This window comes from Neoarius graeffei, chromosome 5 (assembly GCF_027579695.1).
Source record: "Neoarius graeffei isolate fNeoGra1 chromosome 5, fNeoGra1.pri, whole genome shotgun sequence".
NCBI lineage: Eukaryota > Metazoa > Chordata > Actinopteri > Siluriformes > Ariidae > Neoarius > Neoarius graeffei.
Window position 1 is genome coordinate 95,805,176 of NC_083573.1, and position 14,605 is coordinate 95,819,780.

At 42.5% G+C, this 14,605-nt stretch overlaps 1 protein-coding gene across 2 annotated transcripts in view; it reads right to left on the reverse strand.

Annotated features, from left to right (window-relative positions):
* dipk2ab (divergent protein kinase domain 2Ab) overlaps nt 1–14,605 on the reverse strand; it is a 142,353-nt gene that overhangs the window by 116,768 nt on the left and 10,980 nt on the right. For both annotated transcript variants that reach the window (XM_060920735.1, XM_060920736.1), the window contains exon 2: nt 3,989–4,867. In XM_060920735.1, coding sequence (XP_060776718.1) covers nt 3,989–4,642 — 654 coding nt within the window. In that variant the 5' untranslated portion in view covers nt 4,643–4,867. The remainder of the gene's footprint in view (nt 1–3,988; nt 4,868–14,605) is intronic.

Consider the following 14,605-nt stretch of genomic DNA (forward strand, 5'->3'; position numbering starts at 1 on the left):
TTTGCAACTAAAAAGACTGCAGCTACACTGGCAGCTTGAACATGCTTTCTAGTGCGATTGTGTTGCATTTGCGCAGAACGGTGTCAGTCCTGCGTGCCTTAGCACGTGCACCTGAAGGCGTGCCTTGGGCGCGTGCGCCTAAAGTCTCGGTCACAACCGGCCGTACGTGCTCCTACGGCCGGTCTACGTGCAAAAAACGCAAGAAACGCACGGAGGGCGCGCGTGTGACGTGCTGATTTTCGAGCCGTAGACTGGCCGCAGAGGTTCTTTGTCATGCCAAACAAACTCTACAGGCGCTTACGTTTTTTTCAGGTTGCAAGACAAACTCACGGCCAACGTGTGTCTTTCTCCACGAACAAAAAAAAAACAAAAACGCAGCGATTTGGGAAACGCCAAAAATCGCACGGCCAAAAAAATCGTACGTCCAGTTGTGACCTAGGCTTAACGAGCTCCGGCACGCGCGCCGTTAACAAAGAACACCTGTCTTTAATCAATGAACTATGTTTGGGCTATTTAAGGACCGCACCCATGCAAGGACGATGCGAAGTATTATGCCGCGTCTAGGAACGTGAAAAACCTGAAAAATAAAATTTCTCCATTTGGAAAACCGGAGATTTTCAAGAGTTTTGTCAAATATCCAGATTTCCAGGTAAATCCGGAAGACTTCCATCCCTGCTGTAGCAAGAGCAGCACTAAGAAACAGCCAAAGAAAGTCCGAGAAGAAATCGAATTCATCTGGTGACATGCGCAGCAGATCCCTGAATCCAGTTCTATTTGTGATGTGTGTGTGAGGCCAAGGACAAAATGTAAGCATGATGAAACTGTTTCGATAAGAAATTATTTGGCATGTCATACTCAAATAGACATCATTCTTGATTGTGCACAGTATAAAACAGCTACGTTTTTGCAGTGCATCTCTGATTCTCTTTGTAGAACAGGCAATCGTCGTATCAGGCATGTCCCAAACCAACATCTTTACCATTCATATTTTTCTTGTTTCTGAACAAAATGGCCACAGCGTCACATGATAGACAGCAACAGCATTTGAAAAAGCAGGATTCGGAAGGGATCTGTCCAAGACAGAGTGCGGCGTGTGTGTGCCTTGTCTGCGAGTGATCATGTGTATTGTCCGCCAGCATTTAAATCTATTCAGTGTGAAATGATCAGTGATAGACAGTCGGACTGGTGACGCTTAACTGCTGCAGGATGTGAAGGACTGTGAGGTCCTATCAGTAGTTGATTCCCGCCTCACACCTTTTGTTAGGCTCGGGATCAACCACAAACTTGACATCACTCGTGCATATAAATATTATTCCCCCATCAAACATACTTTATATTAGGGATGGGCCTTTCAGGCAAAAACATACTTCAATAATATTGACTGGTGTTGAGTGGTATATCAGATATATTCCATTCAGTGAGCATCATGCTGGCTGAATGGAATATATCTGATATACCATGAAAAAAAGCCAGCCAATATTATTATTATTATTATTATTATTATTATGACATACACATTTCTTTCGGGTGATCAACGTGTCTCTTTCAAAATTCTCTCAAAATCTTCTGTATTTAACAAAGCAAACCTGGCGGCCATGTTTGTTTAAAATTGTCACAGTCGCTCACTCGCTAGTGCGGAAATTTTACGTCTCCGATGTGTGACGTCATGTTGTCTTGACAACCATGCAATATCGTAAAGCCTATTCAACACTCATTCTCCACTGGGTAGAGTGATGTAATGCATGTAGGATAAGCGATATGCGAACAATATTGCATGCTATCAAACCAAATGAATGAAACCCGCTAGAAGGGAATAGACCACGTTTTTATTCCATTGAAAAAGTGTCCTGGATGTATAATATTTAACAGTTATTCCACGAAATCGAGTCATACATGAGCTGACAGCGGCTATAAGCTACGTATGACGAGACTGAGTGGAATAACTATTTTATTCTATCCACGTTCACTGGATTTTGAGAAACAGAGCATTTTTATTTTAATTTTTTTGCAAATTCGATAAATAAAAACTTTATACAAAACGTCTAACAAAATAATTTCCGCTTAGAATGTAAACAAACCGGCGAAATGACAGTAGCAATTTGTGAAAAATGCGATAATAATAATAATAATAATAATTTTATTATTATTATTATTGAAAAAAGATACATTCTTAGCATCAAATATGAAAGTTGATATAATATGAAACAAAAATTCCTTTTTTTTGGGGGGGGGGTTGTTTTTGAGTAGAGTTTTTATTTCGTCCTCAGTTGGTTCAGCAACACGCGCCGCCATTTTGTTTTTCTCTACTCATGGTATAAGAGCTGATATCCTAGTAGTAGAGTAGCCAATTAGAGCACGTGATTGCTCATATCCAGTGAATGTGGATAGAATATGATTTGATATTCACTGGGAATTACAACGTTATATTCGTCCATTCATCAAACGAGCGAAGAAAGCAAACAGAAAAATACTAAGAGAGAGAAGGAGAAAAATGAGAGGAGACAGAGAGAAGACCGGAAAAGCAAGAAGGAAAATGGGAAACAGAAAAAAGTGGAAGACGAAGAAGAAGCAGCAGAAGCGAGCGAGAGAGAACATATGACTAATCAGAAATTTATCGACTTGATTCTTTGAGGAGCTGAGCTCTCTTTTGTCTGTCCAAATGCCTGCAGGTGCATGAGGGATCCTGTGATAGCTTAGTGGTCAACTCAGACATGGAACGTCTTCACAAAGCTGTTCTTTTGTTGTCCTGGCTCTTCCCGAGCTGCAATCAATGCCGGCTGAAATTGGAATTGACTGTCTAATCAGTATGGGAAATCACAGCCAATAACAGACTTTAATATCTATTACCATCGTAAGACATTGAAGATGATGGATGATAATATCCCGACTGACATGAAGGATGAGAAAGTAGACACATCTTCCAAATTTGGTTTAAATTAACAAAACCAGTTTTCTGTTTTTTTTTTTAGATGTCTGGAATATAAATGCAGTTTCTGAATTTAAAACCCACTGACCATTAGCATAAATAATTGAGCACACAGACGAAAAAAAAAAAAAAACCGACACATCACGGCTACAGGCAAACCCATCCAAGTGGAGTTAGAAGCCACAATTAAGGCCTTGCAAAGAAAGCAACTAAGATTACAGACCAAAGCTTATTTTAGGCTTGAAAGACACTGTGGCTTCAGGAAGAAATATGGCCAAGGGAAGAAACGGCTGAGGGGTGAAAAGTCTATAATTTGCAGCAACGTTTCCGAGCCCATTTGCACCCTGTCATAGTGACAGGTTCTATTCTGCTTGGACAGTTATCAAGGGCAATTCAAGCATAAACATTATAATCAGCCTGTAACCTCACAAATCCTACATTACAGGTAGGAGGTTTCAGTCAAGAGGTCACAGACGGTTAATGGGAACCGAGTACGCATGTTCCAGTAGTCAGTTATACTGCAATACTGTGATCATGGCTGCTAAAAATATTAAATATATCAGCATATTGGGGAAGAGTTTGAACTTCTTCGATAAAGACAGACTTTACAAGATTTTGCAAACATTTTTTAGAAGGTTTGAATAATTTGGACAAATAGGATACCATGTCGGGGGTGGCAAATCATAAATCCATCAGCTAGCCCACGGGGCAAGTGAAAGGGGGCAGGACACTGGAAGTCTCATGTTTTGGTTGCCTGGAAACTTTAAAAAAAACAAAAACAAAAAAAAAACATAGTAGCTGGCCATACATTCCTGCGTAGAGGACAACTCGACCACCATAGTGATTATTTTCTAAAAAGATGTCCGAGATAGCATGCTGTGTTTGCTCCCTTGATAAATAGTCAGCAAGTTGTCCCAGGTGACTGGGCTAGTGATTTGTCTACCCCTGTATGTATTCATATCAACGTAGATAATACTGATATGTTCATATTCGTTAAATAAATTGAATTAACCATAACAAAAAGACTGGACAACTGTCATTAGTAGAAATATCAAGACCCACCTGCAGAACCAAAGGTTCAGGGTTAAAAGCCAGCGTCATCAGAAGCTGCATCCTCTCCGTGTCTTTGAGATTTTTCAATAGGAAACTTCCTGAGTCTTTAGTTTCAGCATATCTCCTGACTATCCGGTCCAGTAGTCTCTGGGAGGGGCAGTGGACCAGGTCAGACCAGCCCTCCACTACATCAGGGGTCAAGAGGCGAACATCTCCATTAAGTCGGGCAAACTCAGTCTTGTACATGGCCTGGATGAGGTCGCAACGGGGTCGACCAGTAGCCCTCTTGCAGATTTTCTGGTCGATGTCCGCCAGCTCCTGGTTGGAGCCAAGGCGCTTGAGGACGATGCGGCGCGTGCCTTCCCGTGGCTCACCATACTGGGCAAAGAAAACATTCTTTACGTTGAAGACGTCAAGAAAACGCAGTCGACCCCACGACTCAAAGGACACTTGCCCGTTCATAAACTTGCGACACCAACTGGTGCCAAAGCAAGCCGGGCACTTGTTGAGGTGGATGAAGCGACGGTCCGTTAGTTCATTCTTCTGAAAGGATGCGAGAAGTGTGTGAGTGTTCATCAAGAGCACAACAAACAGGCCCACAATAAAGAGCAGCTTCAGGCAGCGGTACATTCGGCCCAGTTTGAGGGGCAGGAAGCACAGCATGGTCAGGCTTGGGACTGGGAAGGGGTGTAAGGTAGAGGGGTGGGGAGGTAAGGAATGTCAAAGGCAGGAATCACTGTTGTTCTTTCATTGTGTGCTGGCTCTTCATCTACAGTTACCAGAGAGGAAGAGGATGCTGATAGAGTCTCCCTTGAGGCAGCGCTGACCGTACACTGGGAGACATCCTCTTGGATCCAGAAAGAACTGCACCACACAATGATAACAATCCTGTAAAAGAACAAAGAACAACAGAGTCAGTGACAGAAACAAGACAAAATAAACCATTTAAAGTTCCATTTCTGCAAGGCTACGTCAGAACAAGCAAGTTTCATTCATCTCCAGTAACTACAATCTGGTCAGGGGTACAGTGGATCCACAGCCTATCCCAACAACAGTAAAAATGGGAATATATTCAGGATGAGATGCCAAAAAAAGTCAAAGTCCCTCCCACACCAGAACCTGGTCTTCCCGGGTAGTCTCCTGGTTCCAGTACGACCCAGCTCTTTGAGTCACGTGGGGGCAGTGCCAATCTCCGTTTCTATAGCCCTCAGCTTATCACCCATTATATATCTAGGGTTAACAGTGTGTGTGTGTGGGTGGGGGGGCAGGCGGGGGCTAGTCCTCTGGTAACCATGAGAGTTTGACTCCCTACTCACATCTGTATTGCAGCGTGCATTGCCAGATGGCAGTAGATACTGTTTTTATAATGGTCTTTGGTATGACCCAACCACGAGTAGAACTCCTGATCTCCCGGTTGAGAGGTGGGCATGCTAACCACTCAGCCAGCTTGTGGTAGGATGAGATGCCAGTCAGTCAATCATTATATAAATGCATGCCATTCCTAACTACGGGCAACTTAGATTCACCCATTCACCTACCAGCATGTTCTTGGGAGGTGGGAGGAAACGGGATTCTGGAGGAAACCTATGCAGACACCGGGAGTGCAAGCATAGTGCTCAGGATAGAACTGCAGACCCTGGATATGTGAGATGATAGTGCTATCTGCTCTGCCCTCATACTGCCCAGCTGGTTCTATATTAACCACAAAGGCACACTGGGATAGCATTCATTTTCTACCTTTCCAAATTCGTGGGATAAAAAAAATCCATGGATGATACACATCTCTAAAGCAAAGGCAAGTTTACAGTGAAGTTTCAAATGAATTCACTTCACCATCTGGACACATCAAACAGAAAAGCGTCATTGTTATCATCGAAAACCCCCATTGGGAGTCTGACAAATGACACATCCATCTGTGACCAATGGTCCTAGAGAGAGAAAAACTGAACAAAAATTGTCCATGACTTGTCCAAACTTGTCCTATAACCATTAGGCCAGGGGAAGCCATAGCCTAATGGTTGCAGAAATGGCTTTGGGACCAAAAGGTTGCCTGCTTGATTCCCTAGACCAGTGTTTCTCAACCTTTTTTCAGTCACGGCACCCTTCAGAAGTATGCAAATTCTCAAGGCACCCCCATATAAAATATACGCAGTCACGCTGACCATACGCTGACCCCGGCAGTGATGTTGTGACATGGGAAAGGGGGCCGTGAGACAAATTTTGATGATGCATGAGGCGGTGATGATCTGCATTAGTGTAACTATTGTTTTTTGGAATTTAAATTCATTTTATTTATTTCAATGTTAGAATATATAATTTTTTGACGGCACCCACCCCTAACAAAGCCAGACAGCACCCCAGGGTGCCACGGCACCCTGGTTGAGAAAGGCTGCCCTAGACCAGCAGGAATGGCTGAAGTGCCCTTGAACAAGGCACCTAACCCCCAACTGTTCCCCAGGCTGCTCTGGGTACATTGTACATCGCTCTGGATAAGAGCATCTGATAAATACCTGTAATGTAATGCGACCAACTTCTTTGTTGGTTACATTACAACTTCTTTCAACAGCTTCTGTGGGCATATATATATATATATATATATATATATATATATATATATATATATATATATATATATGCTGAAGAAGGCAGATAGCATAGCACTTCCTTCCTAGCTGCCCTGAGACTTAGTATGAGCAGCAGTTCTAAAAGATTGAGGCTTCATGTGTCTTAGAGAAAAGCATATGATAGAAGAGAACTAAACAGTGTGTAGGAAAAATGACCACACTGGGAAAAAATGAAATTGGATCCCTCCAAGATAATTCCTCTCAGATGATTAAGCTGCCAGACATTCTGAACAGGTTTGGCCTGGCTTATTTCTGCTCCTGGGAAAAATGTTATAAATACCCGATTTTAAAAAAAGTAACATGAGTAACAGTGCAGCAATGGCTCAGCTATTAATAAACGTGGTTGCTGATGATGATCCCTCAGAAAGACGTTTTATTTACAGCTGGAGAAACTGCCATACACTGCTACTGCTTCACAGTGAAAAGTACTGATGCCAGTACTTTTCATTCAATCAATTCACTGGAGTTTCAAATGAACAGGTTCAGCTGAGTGTCTCAAGGGAAGCCAAGCTGAGCACAATTTAACCTTTTATCAAAAGTTGCCCAGGCAAATTTTAATCTTGCTTGGAATTCACTGGCCTTTAGGGGAAAAAATACAGCCTGTGCCAGAATCACAGTACGAAGAATATTTTTGGAATATTATGTACAAAGATGAGAACCGTTACTTTGAGAGCGTAGACAGAATGTGCCTCATCCATACAGTGGGTCACTGAAACAGTCAGATGATAGAGCTGCAGACTTGCTGAGAAGACTCAAAACTTGGCACTTGTATTTTCGGAATCACAAGCAATACTTCTCTTGGTTACTGCAGATGGGCCTACCACTAACATCTGCAAAAGCCAAATAATTTATTTTAACACACATCTCCCCCCCAGCATCTTTCTTTCTAAAAGAGAAATGGCTTCCAATAACATTGTTGTAAGAGATATGGCACGAACAATGTCAAAATGGCTCAACTGAACCACTTTGAAGTTTATTAGGTGAGGAATATCAAAAGCACCGTCTTTCAGACAGACGTTAGCAGACCAATGATCAATGAGCATGTAGATGTTCTCTGCATATTTTAATCTACCTCTGTGAAGTGCGGGTTGATGACAGGCAAGAAGAGCACCACTTCAAAGAGGAAGTGGATGAATAAAGTCAATGGGCATGCACTCCAGTCAATTACATCCACCTCAAGCTGAATAAGTATCCTCAGTGCATGCTCAGGGCCAAATCCAAAAGGTGGCGCAGCACAGTGGTGCATTGCTGCCTCACAGCTCCAGGGTCTCTGGTCAATCCTGAATTTGGGTCTGGGTGGATTTTCTCTGGGTTCTCTGTTTTCCTCTTACTTCTGAAAAAGAAGTAATCATCATCATTTGACTGCCGTTGAGCTAGATGACACAATGCTCCACCATAGAGGCCTATCAGACATTGCCCAGCTAATTCCTCAAAGACTAAGGCCCTGTCCACACGGCAACGGATTCAGGTGAATCCGATACAATTGTTTATCGTTTCGGCCTGGCGCCCATACAGCACCGGCGTTTTGGGTGCCCCAAAATGCAATCTTTTGAGAACGGGTTCCAGAGTGGAAAGATCTGGCAACGTTGCCGTTGCGAAGTCGTCTGGATGAGTAGAACGGATTTGTTTACAATGACGTCACAACCACATGACTGTGAGTGCTTCACGCCGGGTAGAAGTGTAACGAACTCGATGCGAGTTGTCAACAAATCCTATAACTTGGTTCATGAAACGCGCTTACAAAATATTTTCACTGTGAATATTTATTGTGTAATGGTGCACACACAGAGAGAGAGAGAGAGAGAGAGAGAGAGAGAGAGAGAGAATAACCCTTAGGGCAGAGTCAATCCCGCCAGCAAAAATAGGGAAAAAAAGGAGCGATCTCACCTCTTCAGATGTTGGTTTAAGTCCTACAATACATTCCTCAAAAAGGGCGTAGAAGAACAAATTAATCCATCAACGTGTAGCATTCAATTTATTCCAGACCATTAAAGACGCCGCCTTCCGCGTAGAATCATACGTCATCCTCGCCGCCATATTGGATGGGTCAAAGCGGAGAATAAAGATGCCTCATTCATGTGCTGCGTTTAACTGTACCAACAGGTTTGCCGTCCAAACGAGATCACATGGGATTACCTTTCACAGGTGAGACTGGAAAAATACTTTTCATTGTATTTGGTCATTATAATGCAATTTTACGAACAGATTTTTCTGACTTTGTGACTAATATGAAGTCTCACGCATAATAGTTTATGCGCATGCGTCCTTACTTCTTCTATTGTTCTGGTGTCTCCGAAGGGACCGTCTTACAGCGCCCCTAGAGGTGTGGCATGTGTATTGCATCATTTTCAGCAAGCGTTGCATTGCCACATGGACCTGATATTTTACTGATCGTTGCCCATTTGGACGCGATATTTTTTTAAATAACATCTCGTTGCCGTTGTCGTGTGGATGTAGCCTAAGCTGGAGTCTCTGGGAATGTTAAAGGTCTATTTTCCCTTTTTGGGCATGATAATCTCCGTAGAATGACATCGAAGATGATTTGATCTTTTGCTCGGAATCAATGGCTGATGAACCTAGCTCTCTTTCTAGAGATGGACAGGACCTCACCAGAGATCACAGTTTTGGTTGGATGGTGTTCCAGGATAGGTTTTGGACCCACATTAGCAGTCTTGCATGTGCCATCGAGGTGTTTTTCAAGTTCTTTACTAATGGTCCCTGTTTCAGCACCATAAAGTAGAATGCTTTCAACACAAGCCCGAAAGAAGCTAACCTTGGTAGATTTGGTGATGTTCCACTGCCATATGATTTAATCTGTTGCATGCAGCCCATGCTTGACCCTTTTTTGATATAAAGTCCTTGTCACTGTCAGCAACAAAAGATCCAAGATATTTAAAGTCATTCACCACTTTTATAACAGAATCGTCTCTTGAGCGGATTGGATTGTTGCCCCCATCTTCATTTATAGCCATGCATCCTGTCTTCTTTGTATTGAGCACAAGACCGACTTTCATTGCAAACAGGTCCTGGGTTCAAACACGGCAGTCGACCAAGGCCTTTCAGTGTTGAGTTTGCATGTTCTCCTCGTGGCTGTGTGGGTTTCCTCCGACATGCAGATTAGATCAACCGTCTACTCTAAAATTTGTCCATAGGTGTGAATGAGAGTGTGACTGGATGTCTGTCTCTTTGCCTTAAATCATGCAATAGACTGTCCAAGGTGAACCCTAACATCAGCTGGAATTGGCTCCAACTTCCACATGACCCACAATGGATAAATGGGATAGAAAATGAATGAATGGAATGGCCCCCTATCCAGGGTGTATTCCCACCATGCACCCAATGTTCCCAGTCTCTCCAGATCCACTGCCACCCGGACCTGAATAAAGTGCTTACTGAAGATGCATGAACAAAATAAAAGTTTGAATTACGCAAGTTAGAGTAAATTAACTGGGCTCATTACAGTGTTAACTGTTCATTTACTTTTGGCAACATGTTTCCTTACTTGGCAAAAGTTTGACTTTCCAGAACACACAGTCTTTTTAATAGTTCATGGTCTTAAAAAAACGAACGAACAAACAAAAACACTGTGTTCATACTTCCATTGAAAACACACAAATACGCATCATTTTGCCTAGAATTATCCTTTAAACCAAATTTAATAACGCCAATATATGGGAAGATGGATGTGTTCTCAGAAGCAATTTCTGTTCTACCAAGAAAAGTAATTGGTAAATTGGTACAGGCAGCTGGATAATTTGAAAAGGTTTCCCAAAGAATTCCCACTGCATGAGAACAATGGGACGGTTTATTTGACGAAGCCAAAGAACATGGGGACCCACCAGGCAAGAGAGTCCTGTGGCTCAACAGAAAATGAAAATAGTAGGGGCTTCAGTATAATCCAGCAAGGAGCAGTGATATCGTGCATTTTCTGAAAGCGTGGCTCTGTAACTCACAGTATGGCTCTGGAATGTTTTACTCACCAAGGTATCATTATGCAAATTTGAAAAATGCATGCAAATAATTTAAGGGTAAGCATGGCAAGACATGGACAAGTCCAAAATCCTGCTGTGCCTCAACCAACCTTCAGGTAAACGCTGACTGGGTGAGACATGACGGGTTTAGCTATATTGCCAAGATCTTTCTTTAATATGAAGCCTCACTCTGAAGCAGCACTACAGCAAGCATTAACCATCTGGTAAGTACTGATGTACAGAGAGAGAGAGAGAGAGAGAGAGAGAGATGTCTGAGTGGAGCGCTACTTATCACTTTGGCCACAAAATGCAGTTTACATGTCGCTATGGTTTATTTATATTGAGTTATACAACTACAGTTCATGTTAGTCAGCTAGCTAAAGTACTGGGGTGAGGAACACAAAATGTGGTCAAAGATCTTAGCAAAGACCAGAACGTCAAGGCCGTAGTCACTCATCTGGCCTGCCATCAAAACAACCATGACGACCAAACCATCAAACAGAACTGAAATGTGACGATGTGAGAGAGGACCAACCTCCACAACAAACTGTTTACAACAGGAAATTCAACCAAGGACTAAATTTTGTTCCCCGAGGGAAGATCGACCCAAAACATTGATCAGAACCGAATTCGCATGATGAATGAGAGGAGATACAATTCTAGTCAGAAGAAAACGTATTAAGTTGACCTAATTACTAATTTGTTCACAAAAAAATTGACAATACACTGACCAAATTTTGTGCAGAAGGTTGAATTCTTTCAAATAAAACACAATCAGAACTGAAATCTACTGAGAACTGAAGGAGGGAGGAGGCACGATGTAACTGAAAATAAACAAAGTTGTAAACAAACTGTTTACAACAAGAAAAATCAACCACCAACCAAGTTTTGTTCCTCATGGGAAGATCGATCCAAAACATTGATCAGAACTGGAATCGGGTGAGAACTGCGAGAGGAGATATAATTCTAATGAGAAGTCCCAAAACTCGTTAAGGTGGCCTAATTAGCAGTTTGTTAGCAAAAACTGACAATACAATGACCAAGTGTTGTGCAGAAGGTCGAGTTCTTTCAAACAATCAGAGCAGAAATCCGTTAAGAACTGAGGGAGGAGACACGATTTAACTGAAAATAAACAAAGTTGTAAACAAATTGCTGACAACAGGAAAATCAACAAACAAATGACCAAGTTTTGTTCTGTGAGGGAAGATCGACCCAAAACATCGATCAGAACTGGAATTGGATGAGAAATCAGAGAGGAGATACAATCCAAGCGAGAGGCCTGGAAAATTCATTAATTTGGCCTAATTAGTAACTCGTCAGCATAAATAAATAAATAAATAAACAAAAAAAAAAGACTTTTGTGGAAGGCGGCAGCACGGTGGTGTAGTGGTTAGCGCTGTTGCCTCACAGCAAGAAGGTCCGGGTTCGAGCCCCGTGGCCGGCGAGGGCCTTTCTGTGCGGAGTTTGCATGTTCTCCCCGTGTCCGCGTGGGTTTCCTCCGGGTGCTCCGGTTTCCCCCACAGTCCAAAGACATGCAGGTTAGGTTAACTGGTGACTCTAAATTGACCGTAGGTGTGAATGTGAGTGTGAATGGTTGTCTGTGTCTATGTGTCAGCCCTGTGATGACCTGGCGACTTGTCCAGGGTGTACCCCGCCTTTCGCCCGTAGTCAGCTGGGATAGGCTCCAGCTTGCCTGCAACCCTGTAGAAGGATAAAGCAGCTAGAGATAATGAGATGAGATGAGTTTTGTGCAAGGCGGCAGCACGGTGATGTAGTGGTTAGCGCTGTTGCCTCACAGCAAGAAGGTCCGGGTTCGAGCCCCGTGGCCGGCGAGGGCCTTTCTGTGTGGAGTTTGCATGTTCTCCCTGTGTCCGCGTGGGTTTCCTCCGGGTGCTCCGGTTTCCCCCACAGTCCAAAGACATGCAGGTTAGGTTAACTGGTGACTCTAAATTGACCGTAGGTGTGAATGTGAGTGTGAATGGTTGTCTGTATCTATGTGTCAGCCCTGTGATGACCTGGCGACTTGTCCAGGGTGTACCCCGCCTTTCGCCCGTAGTCAGCTGGGATAGGCTCCAGCTTGCCTGCAACCCTGTAGAACAGGATAAAGCAGCTACAGATAATGAGATGAGATACGATGAGATGAGTTTTGTGTAGAGTGATGAGTTCTTTCAAACAAACAATTGGAACGGAAATCTGTGGAGAACTGAGGGAGGAGATACAATTTAACTGAATTGAGGACGATGGACGCCGGATGCCAAACCATGGCAATTGGCCTTATGGCCAGATGAGCTAATTAAACTAAATTTCACAGATAGTATGCAGTGAGAAATATACATTTTCGTCTTAAGACTCTCCATGTTCGAACTCGCTCCCTACTCACTATATAGGGCACTATATAGTGAGGACGCCATTTTGTAGTGCTGTCCGAAACCTTAGCAAGGATTATTTACACCCTATATAGTGCACTCAAAGTATCCCGCAATGCATCACGGAAAGTAGTGTACAATGATGGTCACTAACCAAAGCAATATATCCCATCATGCATTGCGGTCACGCTGAAAGAAATCAAATTAAAAGTCTCAAATTTGATTTAATAAAAGGCAGCGGCAAGGAAGAAATTATTCAGCCTTGATTTAAAAAAAGAACTGAAAGATGCAGGTACTTTGTATTTATTAATGTGGGAAATATGCACAGTATAATATGGATTTATCACAAAAACTCATGCATGTGTTTATTATTTTGAAAACCCACCAGCCGACTGATCTGGCACGTTTTAATTGTGTACAGTAATGATGTAAATACCAGCGCGACGGCGTAGTGTCCAAAAGTGTTTTTTTTTTTTACCAATGAGCTCACTATACAGTCCTCTATATAGTAATTCCCTATATAGGGAGTAGTGAACGAGTGAGCGATTTTGGACACAGGGTCTTTTTTTTTAATATCTAACAGCGTGGTATCAGTGGTTAAAAAAAAAAAAATACAGCTTAGCTTTTGGCGTATTAGCATATTTGGTCATGATATACAGCAATGGCTACGGTCAGTAGACAGCACAAACTAGAGAATTCCCAGAAAGGTCTGGTGTATGGTACTGAGTTTTTTAACGTGTAATGGAACGAAACATTACAGTGTGCCAAATAAGGATACCATACACCAGTGCTAAACACCACAAACATGTCCATGCAACTGTACGGATATCACTCTTTTGCAAAACACACACACAGTTTCTCTGCTGCATTCGGCAACTTTCCCGAGAGGAAAACGGCACATACTTTTGCTGTATCAAAAAATTAATCATATTAAGACACCAAGGTATCGTATCACATCATATTTTCAATCATATTTACAAAGGCACAGTTGTGTTAAAAAGTTAGCATCCTGTAGCCATATAAACTAAACTAAGTGCATCTGTGCCTAAAGAAAATAAATAAATAAATAAACGCTCTCTATCCAGACTTCAGTATCATTCGATCTGGCCAATCACCGACTTGCTGATCAGGGTTTCAAGTTCTGATATAAAGGCTATTCCTGGGAATGCGGTTATCTCAAAATACCAGAGGATTCCTGTGAATGAGCTACAGGCTGAAACTGAAATGTAGTTAATGTGGTGTTAAGGCCACATGCTGTATATATTATAGCATGAATATAGCATTTTGTCGTTTTCCAATCACCACAACTGTGCTGCTAATGGCTCACAACAGAAACGGATCTAAATTGGGAAAATAGGCTTTGTGCATGTGTCAATCGTGTCGCACGTGTGCAGCGTAAAAGAGAGCACTGATTAAAATGAGAGCGTTGGACGTGGCCCTACTTTGGTGCTCACTCACACTCTCTCTCTCGCACTTCAGTGTTCGTGACTCTACTGAAATCAGTGCACTGAAATTACACTTCCTATTCCCCGTGAACTTATCTTGCATTTCACTGGGGTGTAGAGCTGAACAATACAGGGGCTATTATAATCATTCTAATCGTTATAATTACTCTCGGTGAACAGTCCTGTTGACTCCGTGGTGAGGTATTGGTAAAGCAGTGTG